The following is a 26152-nucleotide window of genomic DNA, read 5'->3' as shown; positions in this document are numbered from 1 at the left end:
AGTATAACCATCAAAAATCTGGAACTTTAACCAGTGAATTCGATAGCTATAATTAGATCCATAAAACAAATTGTCTCAAGCTTTTCCGTGCTGTAAAAAGTACGTTGTATTACGCAGTATTTGAGAAATAAAGTAATACAAATTTATGCACCACTTTTTAGTGCACCTTAAAGATGCGTCGATTGATTTTATAGTAGCCCATCAAAGGCTGAGAATGAAATTTTTTATTTCATAAGTGGTTACAACTGATCGACCAGAGAAAGTAGCTGTTTGAATATTTTTTTCCTGTATGTGGAAGGCCCTTGCACTTGCGTGATTAGATTTGCCTTGGACAATTATGCTTACCTGTTTTCATGAATTTTGGTATCTTGGTATTGTAACTTCATATCGCGCGCTTTAAAAAAGCATTAGTTTTCTAGTGGTTGTGGATGGTCGTGTCGGATATTTGTAGTGATGAGAAATAAAGATTCTTCATAAGTTTATTGAATCCGGCGGTGGTTGCTGTGGCTTTGTTACTGCTCTTGCTTAATTCTGATTTGAAATTCTGCAATTTTCAATTTTGTCGGATTTAACAACAAACCAAATTTCTTCTTTTTCAGTTGTTTGATTGTCTAGAGAAAACTAGAAATTATTACTAGTCTTTTCTGAGGAGCTCTTTGACAGGATAATTTGGGTTGAAGAATCCAATTATTTGTTGATGAATAATGAAGTACAGATATCTATAAGTTCGATTACTGACGCCAATGCTAACTAAAAATCTACTGCGATTGAACACCAATTTTGTGCGATTCTATCTTCCTAGATTCTATTCTCTCAAAATGTCTAAGTTCGACTCTAAAGAGTTCAACGCCCTTTTAACTCCGACAGTACGGAAAATACAGAATGTGTTTGAAGATAATAATTTCGAAATCCGTTTGTGTGGAGGCGTTGTTCGAGATTTACTGCAGGGCAAACAGCCCAAAGATATTGACTTCGCAACTACTGCTTTGCCCGAAGAAATGTTAGATCTGTGTTCGGAGCACAAGTGGCGAACTATAAACACTAATGGGCTTTCTCATGGCACTGTAACGATACGTCTTGATGAAGAAAACTTCGAAATCACAACTTTGAGAATTGACAAAGTTACTGATGGTCGCAAAGCGGAAGTTGAGTTTACGAAAGATTGGCAGCAGGATGCGGAAAGACGAGATTTGACCTTTAATTCCCTGTTCTTGGGTTTGGACGGGACGCTATATGATTACTTCAACGGGGCTGAGGATTTGAAGCTGAAACGCGTGAGGTTTGTAGGTGATGCTGAAAAACGAATTCAGGAAGATTATCTCCGAATTTTACGGTAAGATGTATCAGAATGTGAAAAAGAACATTTTTGATTTGCGTTTCCATGGGTCACTAGAAAAAAATTGGCCAATTTTGGCTAAAACGCGATGTGTTTCATTTTTAGAACGTCACAAGAGGAGCAATATTTGCAATTTCGTTCGTTCAAAATATGGATATGCTCGAAACCATTCATGATACTACTGAGTAAATTTTCATTTTCATGTGCATTTCTCTGTCACTTTATGGGAATTGTTATGCATTTGTGGGCTTATTGGTTGTTCATTTCAAGGTAATCCTTTCCTAATTTTTCATGATTTGCAGCTTAACTCTATCTCCGTTTTGAAGAAACCACCACTTAATTTTAGACGGGATGAAGCTCGAAGGCAAAAAACCACGCCACTTGATAGACCATTCGATCTCGGCTTCTTAGTTGTCATTTTTGTCTCCCATTGCTGTATAGCTGGGTATAATAATGGCAATTGTTGTTTTTTTGCTTTTGTCGAGCTTGAGAGAGACAAGTGTTTTCGAGATTTTATTTTGTTTAGTGATACTGAATCGGTCAGAGCGATTATTTTTGATAGCCGCAAAGCCATAGCTGAGGCTATTGTTGGCCTTGGTTTTTTTAAGACTCGAAGAGGAGTATTGGTTTTCTTAAGGTTTTTTTTTTACCGGAAATACTTGGTTCAGGCGTCTTTTGGACCTAATTGAAAGTGAAAAAAATTTGACGTGTGAAATAACTTTTCTTGAACGAGAGAAGTTTTTTGTTCATGCGCTGCGTTGAGTGAATGACTTTTTGAAAAAAGTTTTTGAGAGATTGGCGCAATTAGATGACAGTTTTTAGCCGTGTTTTTGTCCATTTGGCACAAATTTTTATAATTGTAACTTTTTTTGTATGTAAAATTTGATCGATGCCGCATGAATATACAACCATGTTGAGATACCAATGATATTGAGAGTCTAGTAATGCGTTTCAGGTGCAAAATTGACACAACCAAATTAGTAAAAATGGTAACGTTTTTTTGATAATTCCTGAATTGTTTGCCTCTTTTTGAAGTGAGGTATTTTTGTTTTATATAACTGTACATATTCTAATCCGATTTTGGCGGTTTTTGTCCAAGTTTTTTTTAGTATTTGGAGTTTAATTACCATAAAAAGTCTTGTGGTTCACCGTTGATGTTTTTGGTAGTTTTTTTGCTAATTGATCTGTTTTTCGAGATAACTCTTTAAAATTCAGCGAAAATTTTCACCTTATTTTGAACATTGTTTTACTTACGCAATTGAGTTAGTTTCACTTCTGAGACAGGAAGATGGCCATGTAATTTGTTAAACCTCAATTGCCTAAAAGCAAAAAATCCATTTTTCCCTCATTTTTTCATTTTGATTTCTAATTAGAGTTTCCAATTTTTTTTTGATTTTTCAGAAATAGCGAAGTTTGTTTACCTTTTTCGCAATGTATGTATTCTCCACTTTCTAGCATGTTCTTTCTAACGTTCTCCTAAGACCATAGTTTTTTTCGCCCTGCTTTTACTAAATTGAAAATTATCGATTTGAAATAATTTTTGTCTTTTTGCTGTGAATTTTGTTTTTTTTGTAAATTTTTTTGTTTGCAATTATTTTTAATATAAAATGGCACTGAGATTTTGCTAGTTTCTCTTGTCAAAATTTTGGACAACATTCTTGTTCTGCAAATATTCGTAGTGCTTGGTTTCGGTAAGAAACAAATTTTTGCATTTGAATATTGTTCTGTCTCTTTGGTCTTGTTATTAACAGCGGCAACTAATGTGGTAAGTTTGTTTTTTTTAACCAAATGATCACGGCTTTATTTTGTAAAATAGTGTTTCGATTGAGAGAACTTACGGAAATTGATAAATTTTAAAATAATTTTGGCTCTTACTTGCAGTATTCAAATTTTTCAAAAGAGGAAAGTTTTGGAAGACTAATATGGCTTGACTTGTGCTACTCGCGCAGTGTGATGTATTCAATTGTGTATAAAAGTTCTGGCTTGTTTTCTATATTGGGAGAAATGTAATTTTTTAGTCCAGTTGGTTTTATGGGCCATGTTTTATGTTCTCAGTTTACTTCAGTTGCTTTAAGAGGTAATTCTTTCACGAATACGACTCATCGAGTCGTTTCAGGAGTTTTTCGTGCTATGTTTTGTTTCGTCAACAGGATTTTTTTACGACCATAATTCGTCATAAACACTACTTCAATTTTGCTTTTTGTTCGTGCCTTCATGCAATTTCAATTGAATTGCGTGCTTGACATCATTTTTCGCTCTAGGTGGAGCGAGTTTTTTCATTAGCGTGATTCAGTTTTTGGTCACATGTGACTTACCTCACTCTCAAAAATGACTTCCTTCCTCTGAAATTTACTTTTCTTTTCATTAATTCAAGAACAAATGAGTGTGTGTCACTCTCACTGAAGGGTATTTAAGGAGAGCTAATAGAATCAGCGATACGTTAAACGTTTTCTGAAAATACAAGCTCGGCATTTTAAAGTTTTTTGGCGTTTTTTACTTCCTTTCTGAAACTGCAGATCTAGAAATCTATTGCTGCTATTTTCTGGCAAGTTGTCAGCTATGTAATAATAGATTGTTTTACAAAGGTGTCTAATAAACCCTGCAAAATTAAGAATTAATTAGTGCGGCTCGTTGTTACACACGCAAAAGGAAATATGGAAAGGTTTGGCGGGTCTTTCTCGTTATAGCCCCCCAGCTCAGTGGTCAGATAATCTATAGCCCCCATCATGGTATTTATACTATAATAGGGGGATATATGTCATAATTAATTGCTCTCGAACAAAGTTTGTAGCAATTATATTTAGTCCTGTTGGTCATTTATGCGATTTTTCGCTTGAGCGATTTTCCTTCTGACCCATTCGAATTTTCGTCCTTAAAAACGGGATAAACAGGTAGCGCCCAGTGGGCATTAAATTTCATTAGTCTCTTAGGCGCGTTTAGCAGTCCTTAAAGTGCTTAGTGTGGTGAAACTACTTGGAATGCCGTAGTTTAAGGTTAAAAGGTCATTTTTAGGAGTTTTGGAGCCGAAAATGTTACAACTTTTTGTTTTTCGTCATTTTTCGAAGTTTTTGTTGGACCAGTCTAAAATTGAGGCTGTTTAGAGTTATAAGTCTTTTGCAAGACATAATTACTTTTTGTGACTATTTTAAGAGCTACATGTTTTGGTACTCCAAGCAAAAACACGCACAATTTTAACTAATTTTCACTATTTTTCTCAAGTTTAATTTTTTTTTGTCTTTTTTGACGTTTTCCAGCCCCAGGGGCCCGAAAGCCTCCTTAAGCGTTTAATAATAAGTTACTGAAAAATTTTTATTCGCCATGGAATAATTTTCGACCTACGTTTTTTGAAAATTTTTGGCATTTTTTGGGCTTCGAGAGCCAATGAACCTCTATGGTTTGATAATAGGTAACTGTTTTGTTTCTAGGTGTAAGTGAATGTTTTTCAAGATTTTAACATCACGAATTTAATATTTTTTCTGTTGAAATTGCATTTTTTTCAGTTTTAACGTTTTTGTCATTTTTCAGGTTTTTCAGCCTCAGGGGGTAAGAAAACCGCCGTTAGGGTTTGATAATAGGTTACTGGAAAATTTTTGTTGGCCATGGATTATCTTTCAAGTTTTCAATATCAGAAATTTTTGCATTTTTGATGAAACTTTTTTTCAAACTTTTTGAAATTGGTTGTCTTTTTTTAGGTTTCTATCTACAGCCTCAAGAGGCAAGCAACGTCCTCTAGGGTTTCATAATAGGTTGCTGCATAGGTTCTAGATGTCATAGAATGTTCAAGATTTTAATATCACGAATTTAAGCAATTTTGTTGACGAAATTGCATTTTTTTCAGTTTTGACACTTAATGTCATTTTTCAGGTTTTTCAGTTTCAGGGGTAAGAAAACCGCCGTTAGGCTTTATTATTAGGCTACTTATTATTAGGAAATTTTTGTTGGCCATAGATGAAAAAGTATTTTTAATTTTTTCAAGTTTTTTTGAATGTTTGATTTGTTGTTCTGCGCCAGGGGCCCAGGAACCTCCTCCAAGGTTTGATAAAAGCTGCTGCATAGTTTCTATTGCTGATGGAATGATTATCAATATTTTAATGAATCGAATTTTAGCAATTTTTTAAGAAAACTTTTTTTGAAATTTCCAAAAATTATTGTTGCAATATCATGGCTCATCTTTATAGGCCATTGAAACTGTTCAACTCTTGAAATAGGGATACGGGATAGTCTTTTGAGACAATGTAATGCTTCTGAAGATTTATTATTAAGAATTTTAGCACGATTTTGTTAAAATTTGCGATTGTTTTTAAAATTTTTGAATACTTTTTTCCTGAGTTTGACGATTATAACTGTCCAACGAACCTGTTTATGTCTTGCAGTTGTGTTACATGGCAGAACTCCAGAGACAAAAAATGGGTTTGAACATTTTTTTTCACTGCGAAATCTGGAAATATTTTTAAGTTTTGCACTTTTCAGTTTTTTTCCATATGATATAATTACTGACGAGGCAGGAAAACTAGAAGTTGCCGAGTCGAATCTCATCATGGAAAATATTGCTAGCTAGCTCTCTCTCACACTCTGTCGATTGGGATTTCTTTCCTTCTCTTTCTGGTTCACCTTTTATCTCTCTCACACTATCTCTTTCCTTAACTCTTTTGTTGATGCCGAACTCCAGCTGCTGCTATGTGGCGTGTAATCATCTGTTATCCTCACCTCACGCCCCTTCATTTAAGCTAAAGCTAGCCTCACTAAACCGTGGCTAACCGCCGCCGAAGGCAACCGCTCGCCAGTTGTTTGAGAGCAATTCGCCCGACCTTTGTCGGTTATGTTTATATAGATGGGGGCTATAATGGGAAAGACCCGGTTTTTCACTATAAGTCAACAAGAATCTAACTCAGAGATATGATTTATGCAGAGAATACAAACCTGAACTGTATAAACTGAGACTATTAATGGTTTAGGGATAAACGGTGGTGCACCGTTTACATCAATTTAACGCCGTCTTTTTTCAGGTATTTCCGATTCTTCGGACGAATCGACCCCCCAGAAGACGGTCACGATTCCGAAACCCTGGAAATCATTCGAACAAACGCACACGGCCTCCAGCGGATATCTGGTGAAAGGATTTGGGTCGAGTTGAAACTTATTTTACTGGGTAATCAAGCGCCCCAGCTGATGCACGAAATGTTCAAAGTCGGACTGTTCGAATACTTTGCTATTCCGAACCGACAACCAAAACCTGATTTTGACAGCGCATATCAAAAATCAAGAATTCTGAAACCAGTACCAATAACTGTGCTGTCTTCTCTTTTTGAAAGCGAAGCTGAAGTGAAGAAATTTGAGAGCAGAATTAAATTCTCAAGACTTGAAAGATTAATTGCTCTTTTCATCGTTCAACATAAAAATCAAAGTGAGCAGTCCAAGCTTGACCTGTACTACTATCAAGATATTTTAGTTGACAACAAAGATTTCCCTCCGAAAAGTCACCCTTTATTTGAATACTTAAAGTATACAGGAAATAAGGAAATGATTGAAGCTCTGGAAAATTGGGAAGTGCCAAAATTCCCGATTTCTGGGCATGAACTGAAAAATTATAACGTGAAACCGGGTAAAGATGCAGGAAGGATCTTGAAACTGTTGCGCGAGAAATGGAAGCAATCAAGATTTTTGACTTCTAAAGATGAGTTGTTGCAAAGTGTACCTAATATGTTATCATAGAAACTATAGAAATTTTTTTGTTTGATTGTTTTCCTTCTTTGAGAAAAATGCCACAGCCAATAGCTTTCAAATTGTATAAATAGTTTCTTCCTGTTAACTCTTCAACTGAAACTGAAAAAAAATTATTATCTGGATAATAGGTGTTGAGTTACATGTACATTCGTTGGTGTGCTAATTATTATAAAACTGAAGAACGATTTTTCTAGGAAAGAATAATATACGCAACGTATTTGTTAGTTTATTTGTTAGTTTGTCAGGTGAAGTTTGAAGCAATTATTATAATCGTGATCTCATGCATTTTTTGCATGACTGTTTATTAGCTAGAACATTCTTCTGCTCGCCTAAGCGATTTAAGTTGACTTTCCGACTTCAAAAATAAGATAAACTAGTAAATCCCGAAGCCATTACGTGTATGAGCAGCTGCTTAGGAACGTCTGAGAAGGCAAATCTTCATGGTTTAAAGGGCGATGCTGGATGATGACCTCCCCATTTTACAGCCTCACTGCTTTTAACCTTGCCCTCTGAGGGTAGCCGCCCCCTACTTAAGCTAGTTACAAACAAAGCTGACCCCTCGTCTGTCGTTCGAAAGCAATGCGTCCGACGGTTGGCGATCATTTTTTATCTTAGCAGAAGTTTTTGAGCTGTTTGCGCCTCATCTAAGTAATCATTGCGAGCCAAGTTTCTACTTGCGGGTGTTTTTTTAAACAAAAGTCTCAATAATTATAATTAGTCGATTAACCTTTGAAAATAACGTTTTTTCCGACTTTTATCTTAATGAGATATGATATGAAAAGGTCCAGCATCTTTAAAGCTGTGTATTCGAGAAAGGATTTGATTAATTTTTCACACATTTTATTTTCTTTCGACCATTTATCAATGAGTTTAAGGAACTAGGGTTTAGGAAGCCATGTCTGGCCAAGCGATACCTTTTACCGAAATATTTAATAATAGTGCGTTCAGGATACATTCACAATTTTAACTGAAATTGATTATTGAAGCGACATTTTTTGGTTTAATAGAGGTGAAGGAGGAGAGCTGTTTAAAATTGAAAGGAAAGCAATAAAAGGAAAAAAAATCGCATGGGGGTGGGGGTGGTCTTTGAGGAGGATGTTAAATTATTAAACTATATTAATTTAATAGCTATCAAAGTTGTCATAAAACTATATAATAATTTATAATATTTGTCGATCATACAATTTTGTTTAAAAGCTAAGTAAGAGAAGATTTTGTTATGAAAGAAATTAAGCTGAATAAAAACAAGGTAGAAAAAGTCTTCTAAATTGCTGCAAGATACTAGCCAAAATCAAATCCACTAGTTGTTAAAGGGTTCAATGTGATTTTGATTGGCCAAATTGGTCATATATAGGGCATTTGTAAATAGAAGAAAGTAGTCTTGAAAAAAATAGAGAATACAATCTTTGTCAAATTTGCAAACGTTCTCTCAATTTACGCTTGTTTATAACACGTGCTTTCTCCAGTTGACTCAAAAATTTTTGAATCATTTGAAGAACAGAATCCAACCTCCTGAGGTCATTAACGTACAGATTATTAATCCAGTACATATTAATTATTACTAACGTACAGGTCATTAACTTGTATTTCAGTACGGAAAATTTTAAAACTAATATCATGCTAATCTTTGCTTTGTCAAATAAATATTGAACAGAAATAATTTTTGTTGTTTGATGTCATTGTGAATAGTTTGAAATTGTCAGACTTTGGAATTACCTAATCCAAAATAACTTAGTTCTTTGTTCAGAAGACAAATTTTCAACTGGATCTTGTACAACTATTTGTTAGATATTTCATCAGTGTGGAAAATTTTCAATGAACAACAATTAGATGAGAAAGAAATCAGTTTTGTTTGTTCAAAACAAATTTTCTTTGCAAATTATTGCTCTTGCTGAACTTCAATTGTCTGAGGAGCTGCTTTATGTTGCAAAGTAATTGGCAAGAATCTAATTTAATATCTGTTAAAATCATATCGAAATGATGGTTGTTTTTTAAGTTTTCATATGAAAGAACGTAGTCACGGTTGCTCCGAAAATTGCTGCAATTTGAGTTCGACAGACAAACCCTCCTGTCAGAACAAAGATTATTTTTTTTAGCAATTTGAGACTCCTGTTGGTCTCGCATGAGCCGTCTTGTTTGCTGTCCTATACGACATAGTCACTCTTCAAATTACTTTGCGTACTTAAATTTTAGGAAATAAGGTCAACATAGGCTATTTCACTCTACTTGAAAGTTATTTGAGGGCTTTTTTCACATATGTTAGGTTTTTTAAATATGATTTTAATTGATTTTTTAAATATTTTTGGTCTGTTGTTCATCAGAACTTGACAGTTCAGGTGCTTGAAGCAATCGTTCCTATTTTCTGTCAATCTGACGGCTATTCTTTTTTATTTTTTGAAGTGATGTAGTTTTTACGTTTGTGTAAAATCTGCAAACACAAAATTGTTTTTAAATTTGAAATTTACCCAAATTTGGAAATCATATTTTGCAATGATATGTTACAAAACTAAACAGCACTCTTCTATTACACAAAAATGAATGTATTGCAAATTTTTCAAGCACTCAATCAACTTTTTTGGAAAGTTTAAGAAACCACGCTCGACATTAACAACGTTTGCATGTTTGTACCAAAATGGTGATCGAAGACGTTCTTCGGGTTGTTATAGTCGATGCAGTTCTCAATTGTGTTCATGACAATTTTGAGCCGTCTGTCCAAAGCAGTGTAATACTCAGGTGATAAAACTGGACTCAAGAGGTCATCTTCCAAGGAATCGTGCAAGAGGTCGCCCAGTTTTCCAGAACCGGACTTCGTGATCCCCAGGAGTACCAGCCAAGTTTTCCATCTCAGTTTGCAGCACTGGCTCAAAGGTGCCAAAATTGAAAGCTCGTCTGTGGAATGTTTGCCAAAAGCTTTTCCTTGGTCAAGATGTAGGATGAATCCATCCTCGTTGAAGTCATCGAATGACTCGTAGTGGTGACGATCCATGTTACCTGAGAAAAAAAAATAAATTTATCTCAAAACAAGTAGAATTAAAGCAGGTTAATAATAGATCTATGCTGACATTCGTACCCCTCTGCCTTGTCAGGGTTAATTAATGATTGAAATGTTGAAAGGTAGAAATGCACATATGATAAACATAGGTGGAAGATTACCAGAAAATAGCTTTAATGATCTGCAGTCTCAAAGAAACAGTAAAAAAGACCAAAAAATAGCCCTTTCATAGATGTTATATTTTGATTAAAAATCTGTATAAGTTATTGCTGCCTCTATCAGCTGCTCTTAAATAACCTTCATTAAGAGTGACCCATTCACTTGATCTTATCTCTTTGAATTGAAGTAAATAAAAGACAATTGCAAGGCTGCTCTTAAATAACCTTCATTAAGAGTGACCCATTCACTTGATCTTATCTCTTTGAATTGAAGTAAATAAAAGACAATTGCAAAGTGAGGAGGTCATTTTTGAGAGTGAGGTAAGTCACATGTGACCAACAATTTAATCACGTGAATGAACAAAAAAACTCGCTCCACTAAGAGCGAAAAATGACGTCAGGCATGCAATTCAGTTAAAATTGCATGAACGAATGAACAAAAAGTGGTTGTGCCGTCATATGGTCGTAACAAAAATCTTGACATAAAAAAGATAACAGGGCAAGTCCTGACGTACAATTCAAAGAATTTTCATTGACTAAGCAAGAAACTAGACCCTGAACGGACAATGAGTGAATTGGGAAAACCATTTCTAAAAAAATCAGATAGAAAACAAAATGTGAAAATGCCGCATTTGAACAAACAAATCACTAGCGAGAAATGGAAATTTGTTCCAAACAAAAAACTAGGCCTAGAATGAACCATGAATGAACTGAGGAAACTATTTAGAAAAAAATGCAATCCAAAGACGGAACAAAATAGTAAAAACCAATGTGAAATTGCCGCATGTAAACAAAAAAAAAACCACTAGCGAGAGAGCGAATTTTTGTTCAAACACCGTCTTCTCACTCTACTTTAAATTTAGAGCAAAAAAATGTCACGCCCTAAAACCACTCGCTTTTTCGCTCCACATCCGGTTTCGGCGTGACCAAAATCTCTACTCCAATTTGACTTCAAAAAGCATGAAAATGTGTGAATAGATCTTTAAAAAAAGACAGCGCCCCAATACAATTCAAATCCTTTGAATTGTAATAAAAGGTCAAGAGAAGGCCAATAATAGCCCCAGCTATGGCTGTGCGGCCATTAATAAAAAATGAAGCTTAACTCGACCGAAGTCATCTAAAGTTTAACTAATTTATTTTCCAAGAATCTTCAGAAAGAGAATTTTCATGCATGTTTCAAGCCATGAGAATGCTCCAGATAATGATAAGCAGGTTGAAAACTCAAACATGCTGGGATAACCTATATTTACGGGTGTTGATAGATGTCGAAATTCATTAATATTCTTGACTATAGTTGAAAGAACGAATAAAAGCTTCATATATACCTATGTCACGAATATTACGTGTCATTTTGAGTGCTGATATGCAAGTATTAATTATTATGACTGTCTGATGTCAGTTGATTGAGGGTTAATGTAAACTGGTGTTCAAGTATCAACATTTCGTATCTATTTCATTAAGTTTAATTCATCCTGCAGGTTTTACACAGCGAAGTGGGGAGTTCTTTTCAGTGGTTTTTACATTGAATTTTCGTCCTTTTGATTTTTCTTTCTAAAACTGGTTGAGGGTTTTTCCACGTTTTTTCCGAAACCGATTTTGGCTAGATACTAGCCAATAAGGAAATCGTATATGGCGAGGTCAGTGATGTCGTAGATTTTGCGTCTGTCTGCGGAGTACATGGGATCAGTGAGGACTTTGGACCTGCAGTACTCTGCATCTTTACTCCACGACTCTTGACTCGTTTTAGTGTAGCTCCTGTCAAAACAAACAAAACATCCAAAGTTTCAATTATTTCAATGCCAGATGTTAAATTTAATGTCTCATTTATCCCAACTTAGGTTTTATTAATTTAAGACAAGTCAACACCCACAATCGGGGTTTCATTAAAGTTAGGCGACTCTAGGGAACTCACTTAAAAAATTTGCGTTTCGCCCACAACAGAGTAGATGTTCGAGAAGCGCTAAATAAAAATCCCACGTGACTAGAAGTAACCTTGCTAGAAACTCCCGAATTTTAAAAAGCAACTTCTCTGCAGTGCCAGCTTCTAGAAAACAAAATCTAAAATCTTCCTGATCCCGTGCCAGATTTCAACACTCGCTAAGTTCGTTTTTCAAGCATGTGTATGTGACTGTTAAAATGGTATTCAGACTTTGATCTGGAACGTCCATGCAGTTACTGAAGAAATAAAATGCTTGCTCTTACAATTTTTTCTGAAGTGCCATACAAAATTAGCAATTTGTTCTGTTAATAATAGCAGTGATAGCTTAGTGGAGCTAATATTGGCCTTTTCTTGGTTTTATTACAACTCGAATAGGAATTATCGGTTTTCTATAGGTTATCTTCGCCGGAAGTTTTATGCTGAGACGGAGTTTTGACCTAAATGTGAAATTCAACCAAGCTGGAGACGTTTTTTGTTCATGCGCTGCGTTCAACGAATAACTTTTCAACACATATAGCTGGCCGTTTTTTGGCCAACTTGGCTCATTTGTTTTACGTGTTAGGTTTTTTGCGGAGTTATTTCATTGTAAGCTGCAGTAATATGTGGCCGACTGCATTTGATATTTGTGTCTGTGACAGAATTATGTGTTTCAACTGCAGAATCAAGAATTTTTGCGTTTTGGGGAAATTTTTGGTCTTGTGAATTTTTTGCTGAGTACGAACCTTAAAATTGTGTTATTGATATTTCAATTAGTTTTAGTGTTTGAAAAAAAGAGTTTCATAACAAAATTTAACTGTAAGTTGATACTTTTTCAAGATATTAACACTTTTTTCGGTGGTGTGAATTTGTGAACTCATTTTTTAGTGTTTGATTTATAAAATATTATGGCTGATTTATTTTGGTGAAAAGCCGAGTCTAATTTTTTTTTCGCTTTTCATTTTGATCTTTCAATTTGTATTGTCAAAACTTTGCAGTTCTGACAATGCAATTTTATCATTTTTATACAATTTGTCGATTATATTTACATTGTATTTATAAATATACAGGAACTGCTTTTACGAAAGATTTCTGAAGACTGCTTCAAGAAGACTGTTTTTTGTTATCCTTCTTCAAATATTTACAGTTTGGGACATGATATTTGTTCCGACTCCTCTTGAGGGGGAGTAACTATATACTCAACTAGTTTTTTTTCAGCCAATTTTCACCGCAGAGAGTTGTGAGTGGTATCATTAACAAGCCCGTCAAGCGCAGAATATGGAATTGAACACATTTTTTCAATTTCGTTTTATAGAACGAGTTATCGTGGTTTAAATTTTTGTGAATATTAGACCGATTTGCGTTATTTTTCACATTTTCCGGAATTTTCTAAAATTTTGCTAAAATATGTTAAAATTTCTAGCAAAATATGTTAAAATTTATTACAATAGTACTGTTTATTTTTTATAAAGGACAAAATTGTTTTATGGACTGTTTTAATTTAATTTTTCGGGCTAAAATTTAGGCTAAATTTTTCAAAATTCAGCCTTTTTCATCAAAAATTGCTCGAAATAAGCTTTAGTCCACTTTGATTGCATTTGCTGGAAGTACAGAACCGAAAATAAATACAAAATTTTCTATAAACTGCAAAGGGAGCTCGTCTTTTTCCACTTCCATTGAGAGTAGTCTGGATTTAAAATTTTGACGTTTTTTGCTAACTTGATGATTATCAAAAATGCAGCATTTTTTTGAAGTCTTTCAACTAACAAATTATCTAGATCTGTAACGTTCGAGACAAGTGAGTGTTTTTAATGGACGAAAAGCAGTAGCAAGTCTGGTTGTGGTCCAATGTTGGGCTGTTACAATCCAAAAGTAATTCAGATTATAATAAGTTGGTCTTTTTTTAGAAAAAAAATCGATCTTTTTTTGTTAAATAACAGAACAATTCAAATAAAAGCTCATTGTTGATAGGTCCAAATGGCTCCCTAAGTAGTTCCAAAATAATGTATCTAGTTTGTTTACTCGAAACATTATGGTCGCTTTAACTTTTATAATTGGCGTAAATAAACAATGGCGTATTGAACGTTGCCACTATTTTTCTCCTAATTTGGTCAACTTGTTGTTTAGTGTCCGCAAAGAAAGAATGCCTCTTCTTCCTCTTCTTTCTATTTAATTAGATTTGAATCTTTTTTGTATTTTTAAGATTTAAGTTATGGTTTTCTGGCTTTGATAATACTAGACTTTTAAAATTTTTTTTGGCAGTTGCCCATTTTTCACGTTTTCTCTCGTTCCGCACCTTATCATTTTATTAAATATTGCATATTTTACATTTTAAAAATAAAGCAAAATTGAGCATGAAAAAGTCTTGAAAGGCATGGATTTGGTTTCAACTGCTGCGAAACCCCTTTCTCGAAGAATTTAATCGAATTTTTACATCTGTCTTTAACTGTCGTTTTTTTCTTTTAGACGTATGAAATGTCCTGTATAATAGCAGGTCTCATTGGATTTTCATCTAAGAATAAATGATTCTATATTTTGTTATAGGTTCAAGTGTACAAAATCTAATGTCTTTTTTAAAGAATTCGTTATGAATTTACTGTCTTCGACACGGGTTTTTCCCAAAAAGGTGAACTAATTTTTCGATTTTTGTTTATATTTGACGTTCTTTTTTGTAGACATAAGACATATTCGGAATATTTACAGGTCTCAAGCGCTTCATTGGTTGAATAGACGAACGTATTTAAATATTTCATTTTGTAGCTAACGGCTTTCATGACTTCGATAATTATTTTCGAAAAATACAAAAGTATTAAATCCTTTTCCCTTTTTCTCTTTGTCAACTTGCTCGTACTTGGTCTACTTAATGAGAGATCCTGTATCACTTTATAGGCGTTCTAGGAAGGCTCAATTGAACATATTTTGAGCAGCGAAATATGACTTTACGGCTCCGACAGCGTTTTCTCTCAAGTTTTAGCTGAACTTTTGATTGTTGTCTGTATTTGTTCTTTTTGAAAATTGAATAAGGACAGGCCGTAATGTCATTCTATAGAGGCTTTTGTGATCATGAAAATGTTGGATGTTGAATTGCTAACTAATGGTTTTCATTACTTTGCCATTAATTGCTTTTAAAAATATAAGCCATTTTTTTTAACTTTGTTTTTTTGTTGTTGTTGTCTAATTTTTACCGAGCCATTTGATGGAGTGATCCCATATTTTTCTAGTGAAGTTTTTATGTTTATCTTAAAAGTTATTTTGTTTAGTTTCAGTCTTATCCAAAGCTATTTTGAGCTTGTTAATAAGTTTTTTTTATATGGACATAAATTTTTGGATGTAATTAATGTTTGTTGTTATTATTGTTTGAGTTTGTTGCTTTCCTAATAATGGCTGATCACATCAATCTAATGCGGAATTTTTACTCCACTGTGTTTTTTGCGATTGGAGGCGATCTTTTCATACATTTTTAATACTTGAATTTTTGGGGGGTTTTCTCTGTTCCTCTTTTGGTAGACATTTATGCCAAAAATGTGGATGAGCGGGGTTGGAACCTTATGTGCGGAAGCACATTACCGAGCCTGCTTGTTTCATTTAGTCTCTTTGAACTGACGTCCTATGATTACTTGCCTTAGTAATGTGTTATATGTATTGAGAAATTGCGGAGGTCAAAGTGTTGCTATCAGTTTTTTTGTGAAATAATGGCGCGGTCACAATTTTGAGTTTGTCAGTATTTTTCCCTCTTATAAATGGAGGCTAATTTTCAACATTTTAACATATGGTTTTAATAAAATACATCAATTAAAAAAAATTTACTTTAATTTTTCTCTGTGTATCTACGATGGAAAACTTTCCTAAAGGTTTAGTTCTGTTCGAGATTTTGAATCGTATCTGAAGAAAGTTTTTAATTTTTTGCTTTTTTCAATAATTTAAACTGAAGATGTATTTCGCTCTCAAGTGAATAATAAATTAATAAACTCTCAAAGTGAACTTTGCCTACTTCAATTGGAGAAATCGACGTTATTTAAATCTAATTGAAGTTATTCTGAGGTAAGCTTTGTACATAAGTCTAATTCAATTACAGGCATCACAACATTTATTTTAAAATTTCTATTTTGAAAAAGTCTTTAGGTCTCAATCTTTTGGCTTGTAGCTTGAGCATACGGGTCTATTAAACTACTGCAGCTATTTTTGGCCAGTTGTCAGCAAATTTTATTATTTCTCAGATTGATATTTTGGATCAATTTTTGCACAACAAAGTATAAAGAAGCAAGAAGGACAACAGGCAACTTCATCAACTAAAAATTTGGTGACAAATGGCGAAAAAAACTCAAGTTTGAAAATGAGGTGAATAAGGAGGCTCTGCAATGTGAGCTTGCACATAATGATTCCGCCCCGCTCTTCGACATTTTTACTAATTGAGTTAAATAGTACCTTGCTGCATTAAAATGCCAATGATACCTCTCAGTAATAAAACTACAAGACAAGACAAGATAAGCAACAAAATAAATTTAAAAAAAAATAAATTAAAACACATTAAAATTCAATTTCTTTTGAAAAATTCAATTTTTTTCTGCTAAAACGAAAGACCATCAGACAAACCATATACCACGCAAATTCATTTTTTCTCACAAAACAAGAGATGGGACCTGTCCCTAGTGTGACGAGGTGAAAAATCGATACAAAGAAAACATTCGAAAATCCATTGATTTTTTTGAAACCCACATTTTTTCAAAAGTAATATCAATCGTCAACTTTAAAAACTTAAGTTGATTCAAATTTCACTCCTATACTAGTCAATGGGACTTGCCTGTGAGGGGAATAGTCATAAAACTACAGAATAACAACAATTGCAAACAATATGGGAATGAAGCCGTTCAAATCTTTAGCTTTCAACGCAATTTTCTAAATATTTCAGTTATTATTTAAATTAATTCAGTTTTTACTTATATATTATCACTCTGGTCTCATTTTAAAATCATTCGGTTCTGTTTTTAAAGTGACTAATGGGAAAGACAAGAAAAAGCACCACAAATGTTGACCACTTAAGAAAACTTAATTGAAATGCATGCTCTACATGTCACGAAGCCATCAGATAAAATTTATGAGCAAAATACACAATTATAATTGCTTCTCAAGTAATTGGATGGGACTTGTCATTAATGAGGCTACTTGAAGAGTTAACAAGTAAAAATAATGAATAGAGCAAATTTGTAATTTACAACTAAATTTTTGAGAAAAAATTGCAAACTATTATTAAAAAGCAATTAACATCTGTCAAAAGCAATTAAATTTCAGACTACAAAAATGAAACATAACCGACTAACGTCGGGCGAATTGCTCTCAAACGACCGGCTGGCTTGGTCAGTAGCTAGCCACGGGGGGGGGGGGTGCACCGGGGGCTGATGGAGGCAGCACTGGGTTGGGGGGGGGGCAAAAGCGCGGTGGGGGGGGGGTGGGTGGAGCCAATAGTGGGGGTGGTGGGTCAACAAGGGGGGGAGGTGTCTCAACCTCTGAACCGCCCTTCACACCATAAGTATAAGTCTCCAAAACAGTTTGAGCTGAAACAGACCTGAAAGGCTCTAAGAGCACTTAATGCCCGCTGGGCGCTACCTGTTTATCCCGTTTTTGAGGACGAAAAGTCAAAAGCGTCAGACGAAAAATTGGTCAAGCGAAAAATCGCATAAAAAAAAGACCGACAGGACTAATATAATTGCTACAAACTTCGTTTGAGAGCAATTAAAAATAGTCAAAAATTTTTTAATAAAATAAAAATTTCAGAGAAAACAGTGTCCAAGCCTTTAAAAACCGTAAGTAATTCAGTGGAAAGTTTAAATATGTTCAATTGGAACTCCTTTCAACGCCAATGAGTATCTCAATGTTGTTATATTGTTACAAAAATCCAAAAAAGAACCACAAATCTGAACAAAAATTCGAAGATCACGAAAGCTCGTGACATCAAAATTATTAAAAACAACTAGCTCTCAACTGAAAGAATTAAATATGTTAAAAATAAGAGGGCAATGAGACCTTTCATTGATGTTAATCAGAATGGGTCTGACGACTACAAATAGAACAACAGTTGGCAAAACCAAAAGTTCAATGAAATGGGCAGGAAAAATTGTCGAGTCCGTTAAAACAATTTGCATTCTAATGAAAACTTTGTCTTCAGTTGGACTTCTCAACAAAGAGAGCTACAATTATGAACAATTATTAAAAAGCACAATGTTTAATGGAATCACGATATACCGCTGCCATACAACCATTAGTTAAAACAATCGACCGCTTTTCGTTTAATTACGATGGGACAGACCTGTTATTAATACGACCGAGAAAATGAGCTACAAATTGACAGAAATAAGGCTAAATGAAGAAGTTGCAGAAATACTTATTTTCAAGAAAGTTTTTCGAAGTGATAACAGCCATTAGGTGTCAACTCAAACTATTAGATAGGAGTGTTACGAGACTTAGTCATAGTACTAAAAAGAGAGCAAAAAATTCAAGTAAAACTCAAAATTTTAAAAGTTTTAGAAGCATGTCAAGGACACTGTGACTTCTCGTTAACAAAGCCCGGCCTTATTACAGTCATAATCATCAAACTGGACGAAAGTAGCTGACTTCCAAAAAACTGTAGCAATAAAATCAAGCGAAACAAAACTGAATTACATTATTAATCAAAACCGTTCCCAAATAATAAGATCTAATTAACCCCCTCCCGCCTTTATTCGAAAACATTTTTGCACCCAACAGTTTCGAAACCGCACCTAAAGCTAGGTATTGTTTTCAAACAAAATACATTTCCTAATGAGCTAGACCTGTGTGCACCATGATTTTTTTCAATGTTTCAGAATATCTAAAGATCAGAAAATAGACTTGTATCAAAAAACTCTGACTATGGTGGGGTAATTACTCAAAACACAAGGACAAAGATAAAGGTTGCAACATTACGGATTTCGATATTGAACTTTGTTTACTTCTTTCCGGTTCTTCTGGGGTTTCACCCAACCCGAGGACCCCTTTCTGTTTGGTCGTTTCCCCAAACCCCCGCCTTTTTTCTGGTTCTTCTGGGGTTTTACCCACCCCCAAGGAACCTCTGCTGGTTGGTCGTTTCCCCAAACCCCGCCTTCTTTCCGGCTCTTCTGCGGTTCTGCCCACCCCTAGGACCCTCTTCGTGTGGGTCGTTTCCCCAACCCCCCGCCTTCTTTCTGGATCTTCTGGTGTTTTACCCACCCCTAGGACCCCCGTCTGGTTGGTCATTTCCCCAACCTTCTTTTTTCCGGTTCTTCCGGGGTTTTACCCACCCCAAGGACCCTCTTCTGGTTGGTCGTTTCCCCAACCCCCGCCTTCTTTCCGGTTCTTCTGGGGTTTTACCCGCCCCAAGGACCCCTTCTGGTTGGTCATATTGATAATTTCTGCCGGCTTTTGTTAGGTATTGAAAGGTTTCGGTATTTGGTTGGTATTGGCTTTTGGTAGGTATTGGTAGGTTCCGGTATTTGGTAGTTATTCGCTTTTGGTAGATATTGGTAGGTTCCGGTATTTGGTAGGTATTGGCTTTCGGTAGGTATTGTTAGGTTCCGGTATTTGGTAGGTATTGGTATGTGGTAGGTATTGGTTGGTTCTAACACTTGTAAGGCATTGATATCGATAGGTATTGGAAGGTTCTTGCGGTAAAACTAATGTTACCACCAAACATTTCTGATTTTACTCGGTTTTTCTGAACAGCTCTGACTTCTTATTGATGCTTGAGACGAGGTCAACCTCAAACAGTACGATTTTATCTGATTTCCCAGGTGGAACAATGTTAACTCATCAACCAATTGATACCTCAACCGCAACCAAGTCAAATGTACAGAAGCGTTTGGAAACATCTAGATTTATGATCGAAAATGACATCAAACTACATACTGACTATCTTATCGCTGCTATAGAGTCCTCAGAAAATATTGAAACTTTAGAGGAAACAGTTATTGAAATTAGTGAAATGCAGCAGATGCTTGAGCCAATTGTCATTGATCTAATTAGTGGCTTGGAGCTTGATGAACAAGATATTATGTCCAGAGAATACAGTCGTTTGAAGATGGACGTAAAACGGACTCTGACACTATTCCGAAAACACGTTAAAGAGAAAAAGACGGCTCTTCAGCAAACTTCTTCCTTCAGCTCCCATGATAACATAGAAACACCTAAAAACACCTTGTCACATTCACAACAACGTCGCACTCTTTTTTGTCTTTGACGACACTCTTTCGACTAATCGCACCACTCAAAACAATACCTTAGGACCCACTGAGAATTCCCGTTTTGACAGTTATGGTTATACTGCACCCGGTGGTACAACTATTCCTGTCAACAACACTTCATTCACCTCAAGTTTTAAGATATCAGCTGCACCCTGCAGTGCATCACAGCAATCGTTCTCAACTTTTCCCTGCGGATTTCCCTCAGCTGATAGCAACTCACTCCGTCGAAATAATTCTTTGACCTTAACACAGTCAAGCTTCAGTAATATTCCTAACACATCAGTTACGCGGATGCCATTTGCTTCTACACACAATGTCTACTTGCTTTCAAAAATCCGTACCCATGATGCATGCGGACCATGGTTTTGATGGTGATTCATTGAGCTGGATGAAATAATACAGCATTTTTCAAGCTATTATTGACAGAGCACCGATGAAACCTTCTGAAAAGATGATTCATCTCCAATCACTATTAACGGGTTAAGCAAAGGCCCTGGTCGACTGTTATGGTTGCAATGGTGATTTATACACTTCAGCACTTCATCGCCTTCAAGAACACTATGGAAATCCAAAGCGAACTGTAAACCTTTTCCTTGAGAAACTGAAAAGAGTCAAATCACCCAATTTATCCCATCCAGAGAGCTAAACACACTTCCCTTCATTTCTTTTGACAATGATGGATACCTAGCAACTAGGATTCATTCAGGACTTTCATTCAATTACAAACCTTAATGTGGCGCTAGCAAACTTGCCCAATCCCGTACGTCTTGATTGGAACAAATTTGTGTTAGATAAAGTCTTCCAGCAACCATCTCTACAGATAGACTCTGACTGGCTTCCGAATTACTCCAAAGGCAATCGAGATTTAAATTCTAGCCTCCAAACTCCTCAATCAAGCCACGCACAATCGTCCTGGAAAATTTCTCAGAGTGTACAAAACTACACACCAGCTACCAGTGAATGGAAAAATAATCCATATAAACAGTTAACTAACAGCTCTAGCAGGAACTCGGCAGCTGAAGGCAGGCAACCCGCTGTGAAACTTTACCAAAGCAATGACAATTGCCAATTCCAATACAAGTTTACCCGCTTCCAAGTTCTCCCAGGAAGCATTCGAAGAGAGCACATCAGAAAATTTAGATTGTTTCAACTGTTTTGGGAACGATCACGTGGAAAAGTGCATTTCCGAAGCAACAATTGCGGTATGAAACACCACACTCTATTGCACGATAGTTTTGCTTCTTAGTCAGGTTCGAAAAAAATCCAATGTGAAAATTTTAAACCTACAAGGAACTGGAAAGGTGGCAGTTGTTCCTGTACAACTCAAAAAGGGTGATAAACTTTTGGATATTTATGCTTATTTGGAAAATGTTAGTTGCCAAAGCTTGTTGCTGAAGTCAACTGCAACAAATCTGAATTTGAACATGAATACCATTGGAAAAATGCCAATCAGTGGCGAGATCAATTGTGCTCCTGTAAAATTTCAAATTAGACCCTTAGAAGGGGATCAGTCATTCGAACAAATAGACGTTGTTGCCGTTCCGGATCTCAATATGTCACCCGTTGATACAAAGAAACTGAATTGCCTCTGTGATTCGTTTGACCAGCTCAACCACATAGGTTTCCCAGACATGGGGGACAATTATGTGTCCATCATTCTCGGAATTGACAATCTAGATCTGATAGACAACAAACATATATTAAAGGGACCCAAAAATGCACCTTGGGGAGTTGAAACCTAACTTGGTTGGACATGTGCTGGGAAAACGGACGTAAACCTAGATGATTGCAATCCAGTTTTGTTCACTCAAATGAACAACCATCCTAATATGGACAAAAGTATGTTCAAGTTGGTCTCCGATTGGATGAAAATTGGAGACTTAGGCATAGGATCATCAAAAAAAGCAATGTCCAAAAATGACAAAAGAGCACTTGATATTTTAGAAATTACCACTAAACTTGTCAATGGTCATTATGAAGCTGGTCTTCTCTGGAAAGAGAACGCCGATCTCCCAAATAACAGATGGCTTGCGGAGAAACAACTTCATCAGTAATAAGCTTTCAAATAATAGGGAATTAAAACAAAAACGCTTGAGAAAGACTGGCAGAACGGAATGTCAGACAAGTTAACCAAACAAAAGAACAAAGATGAAAAAACTTTGTTGCTTGCTCATCAACCTGTGACTAATGTGAACAAACATGGAAAAGTACGCCGTGTCGCTAATGCATCAGAGTGTCTTTCAAGGTCAGTCCATAAATTCTAATCTTCTGAAAGGTCCAGATTTGCTGAGCAATCATACTGGTGAAACTTTGAGATCCCGTGAGAAAAAAAATAGGGCTTTCCGTTGATATTGAACAAATGTTCATGCAGGTTAAAGTTGCTACTGAAGATAGAAAATTCCTGCGCTTTCTTTGGAACAATGATGGTCGTATTGAAACTTACGAGTACACCAGTCACATTTTTGGAGCCACAGACTCACAATGTATTACCTCATATTCTTTGCAAAAATCTGCTCGTGACAACAAAGAACAGTTTCCATATGCTCAGATATGTAGAACGCAACATTTACATGGTTGATCTCTATGTTTCTTCAATTTCACTCGAAGGTGCTCAAAATATGCTGCAAGGACTGAGAAATGTTTTCTCTAAAAAAGGTTTCAACCTAACCGAACGGAATTCAAGCAATCCCAAATTCCTAAATTCATTAGAATCTGAAATCAGATTGCATCCAGAGAACGCTCTCCCTCAGAACCATAAGGTACTTGGTTTACCATGGAACGCAGCATTAGGTTGCTATGTGATTGAAAGTAAACTACTACAAAAATCCAGATTACAGGCAACGTAACTCAAAAAGCTTTACTCAAGTTGGCGGCGTCTTTGTTTGATCCCCTTGGGTTCATAGCGCCTCTAACAATTCGACTACGAAAAGTGTTACAAGCCGCCTGGAACCATTGTCCAAAATGGGACAAGCACATTTTACTCAATAACATCCAGGATTCCAGTAGGTTAAGGGAAGAAATTCCGGCATTTAAGGACGTCGAAATTCCTAGGAATTATATCCCAGATAAAACTGTTAGCTCAATTGAGCTTCATACTTTTATTGACGCTTCCAAATACGCTCTATCTGCCGTCTCATACATGTCAATTGAGTACTCGGATCGATCGATCTCCGTTAAATTTTTTATGGGCAAGGCTCGTGTAGCCCCAATAAAAAGAATGACTATGCCCAACCTGGAAATGCAAGCCGCTGTATATGGAGATCAACTAGCCCAGTTTATAAAAGAGGAACAAGATATAGAGTATTCAGATTGTGTTTTTTGGTCTGACAGCACTACAGTCCTGTACTGGTTGAGAACACCTTAAATGTGCCATGGAATATTTGCTGCAAATCGAATGGCCAAAATTCTAGATATCTGCTACGGTTTCGATTGGAAGTGCGTTCCATCCACAGCTAACCCCGCAGATGACGGAACTCAAGGATATAGTGTTGACCAAATGACATCAAAATCTCGATGGATTTCAGGACCGTCATTTTTGAGTCAAAAAAAGATCTGAATGGCCAAAACAAAAAAATTTTGCATGCCCAACAAGTAAAAGTTGTTTCATTTTCTTCAGTAAACTCAACTGTCTCAAACATTGTCGACGCGACAAGATTTAGCAGTTCCAATAAAATATTACGTTTGATAGCACTCTGTATCCTTTTTGCCGACAAGTGTAGGAAACGCAACGAAGAAATGAAGTTAGCACATTTCACCAGAGCTTATCTGCACGTTATTCACAATATTCAAAGACAAGATTTTAACCCAGAATAGTTGTTGATGAAAAAAGGAATTGAGGTCTCTAGTGCAGGCCGATTGAAAGCACTATCACCATTTCTAGACGAGAATAAACAACTAAGAGCACGTGGTCGCTTGACAAAAGCAGGTCGTCTGATGACCGCTCGTCATCCCATAATATTTGACGGTAACAATGCTGCAGTTAGGCTGCTGGTACAACACACACACACACACACACGAAACTAATTGTCATTGTGGTCCCGAGCAGACTCGAAACACTCTCATGGAATACTATTGGATACTCCGCTGTAGAGCAGTTGTTTAACAAACTATACGCCACTGTTTGCCATGTCGTAGAGTGCTGCAGGATATTAGCACCCCCCAGATGTTGATTTACCCGCTGAAAGATTGCCCAAAAAAATCAGTTTGTCTTTGAAACTACTGGTCTCGATTTAACCGGACCTTTTCCTGTTAAAAACCATGGCAGGTTATCTAGCCGATATATTTTGCTCTTCACCTGTCTTGTTGTTAGAGCAGTACATCTTGAAGTTTCGAATGATCTCACAAAAGACTCTACAATCAACTGCATCAGGCGTTTTTTTAGCCGCAGAGGAAAACCCAACAAATTCGTGTAAGAATGTGGCAAGCAACGCAGAATTGAAGGAATCAAAATTATTTGCTGCGAAGCTACATTTAATGAATGTGGAGATTTATTGGAAATTTAATCCCCCAGCTACTCCCCATTTCGGTGGAATTTGGGAGCGATTGGTACAACTTTTTAAACTATCACTTTACAAGGTCATTGGTTCTAAAAATTTAACTGATGAAATTCTGAGTACAGTTTCTTGTGAATTAGAAGAAAGCATGATCTCCAGAACTCTATCAAATGTTCCATATGATATAAACGACCCCTTACTACTGACTCCGAATCATTTTCTCCTGGGTCGTTCATCCGTTAACTGGTCTACTTGCGTCTTCATTGGTGAAGAGAAGAATCTTTCAAAAGTTTGGCGTTCATCACAACAATTTGCAAATCACTTTTGGAATCCTTTCCTTCGGGAGTTTTTACCAACTCAACCAATACGATGTAAATGGCTTAAGACGTCAAAAATTTTAGAGGTGGCCGACTTGGTATAGATTCTAGAAGATTTCACCCGCCGTGACCTCTGGCTTTTGGCTAGAGTCATTCAAGTTTTCCCTGGCACAGACGGGATCGTCCCATTAGTTAAACTGAAAACGTCATTCGGAGAACGCATTAGACCCGTCGTAAAACTGAGCAAAGTTTTCCCCGAATGAAACTCAAAGTTCAGTATTTCTAAAGACAGGAAATTTAGGGACATCAATTTGCCCTTCTATACAAAAGTTTTTTCATTTTTTTAGCTGGGCCTAGCTTGGCTCATCCCTTATTACAACATTTTTTTGTTGCCGTGGCTCATATTTGCATGGCTTCTGATCAACCCGTTACTCCCTCTTTCGCTCTGGGTTGTCGTTGCAAACCAGCAGATCGATTTATTCCATCTTCATTTTCCATTGATCATCCCTTATCAACAACCCATTACAACTTGTTATGATTTTATTTTCTCACAGGTCTAAGACCCACCCCTCTTGCTTTCCTTTGACAATTGAGGTTTTTTGGTTAGAATCTCCGATTATTGATTTAGTTGGCTTGTTTTTACGAACCATCGGCTTAAACTTGTACCCTTATATTTCATTACAGTGATTTTTATTTTACTTCTTGGTTCAACTTTAGGGATGATTCAACACGCTGCAATCCGACAGTTTTATTCTGTCTTTGCAATACTTCCAATGGGGTCGGCGATATCAAGGACACTGTGACTTCTCGTTAACAAAGCCCGGCATTATAAAAATCATAATCATCAAATTGGACGGAAGTAGCTGACTTCCAAAAAACTGTAGCAACAAAATAAAACTGAATTACATTATTAATCAAAACCGTTCCGAAATAATAAGATCTAATTAACCCCCTCCTTCCCTTATTCAATAACAAAGCAATTGAAA

The 26152-nt window shown here is 35.9% G+C and overlaps 2 protein-coding genes across 13 annotated transcripts in view; one reads left to right on the top strand and one right to left on the bottom strand.

The window, feature by feature from the left end:
- Positions 1-579: 579 nt before the first annotated feature.
- Positions 580-7073, top strand: LOC142343973 (CCA tRNA nucleotidyltransferase 1, mitochondrial-like). The gene is made up of 2 exons (XM_075395393.1): positions 580-1333; positions 6343-7073. Exons 1-2 carry the CDS (start codon positions 744-746, stop codon positions 7046-7048), a joined length of 1296 nt encoding a protein of 431 aa, XP_075251508.1. The 5' UTR covers positions 580-743; the 3' UTR covers positions 7049-7073.
- A 2418-nt stretch (positions 7074-9491) lies between these two features.
- The window catches only part of LOC142344525 (extracellular serine/threonine protein kinase FAM20C-like), a 57048-nt gene continuing 40387 nt past the window's right edge, over positions 9492-26152 (bottom strand). For all 12 annotated transcript variants that reach the window (XM_075396253.1, XM_075396255.1, XM_075396254.1 and 9 more), the window contains exons 4-5: positions 11823-11965; positions 9492-10051 (exon numbers count right to left, since the gene is read on the bottom strand). In XM_075396253.1, coding sequence (XP_075252368.1) covers positions 9645-10051; positions 11823-11965 — 550 coding nt within the window. In that variant the 3' untranslated portion in view covers positions 9492-9644. The remainder of the gene's footprint in view (positions 10052-11822; positions 11966-26152) is intronic.

Source organism: Convolutriloba macropyga, chromosome 8 (genome assembly GCF_964194025.1).
Source record: "Convolutriloba macropyga chromosome 8, txConMacr16.3, whole genome shotgun sequence".
NCBI lineage: Eukaryota > Metazoa > Xenacoelomorpha > Acoela > Convolutidae > Convolutriloba > Convolutriloba macropyga.
Note: the sequence above shows the minus strand (reverse complement) of the source record. Positions and strands in the feature narration are given on the sequence as shown.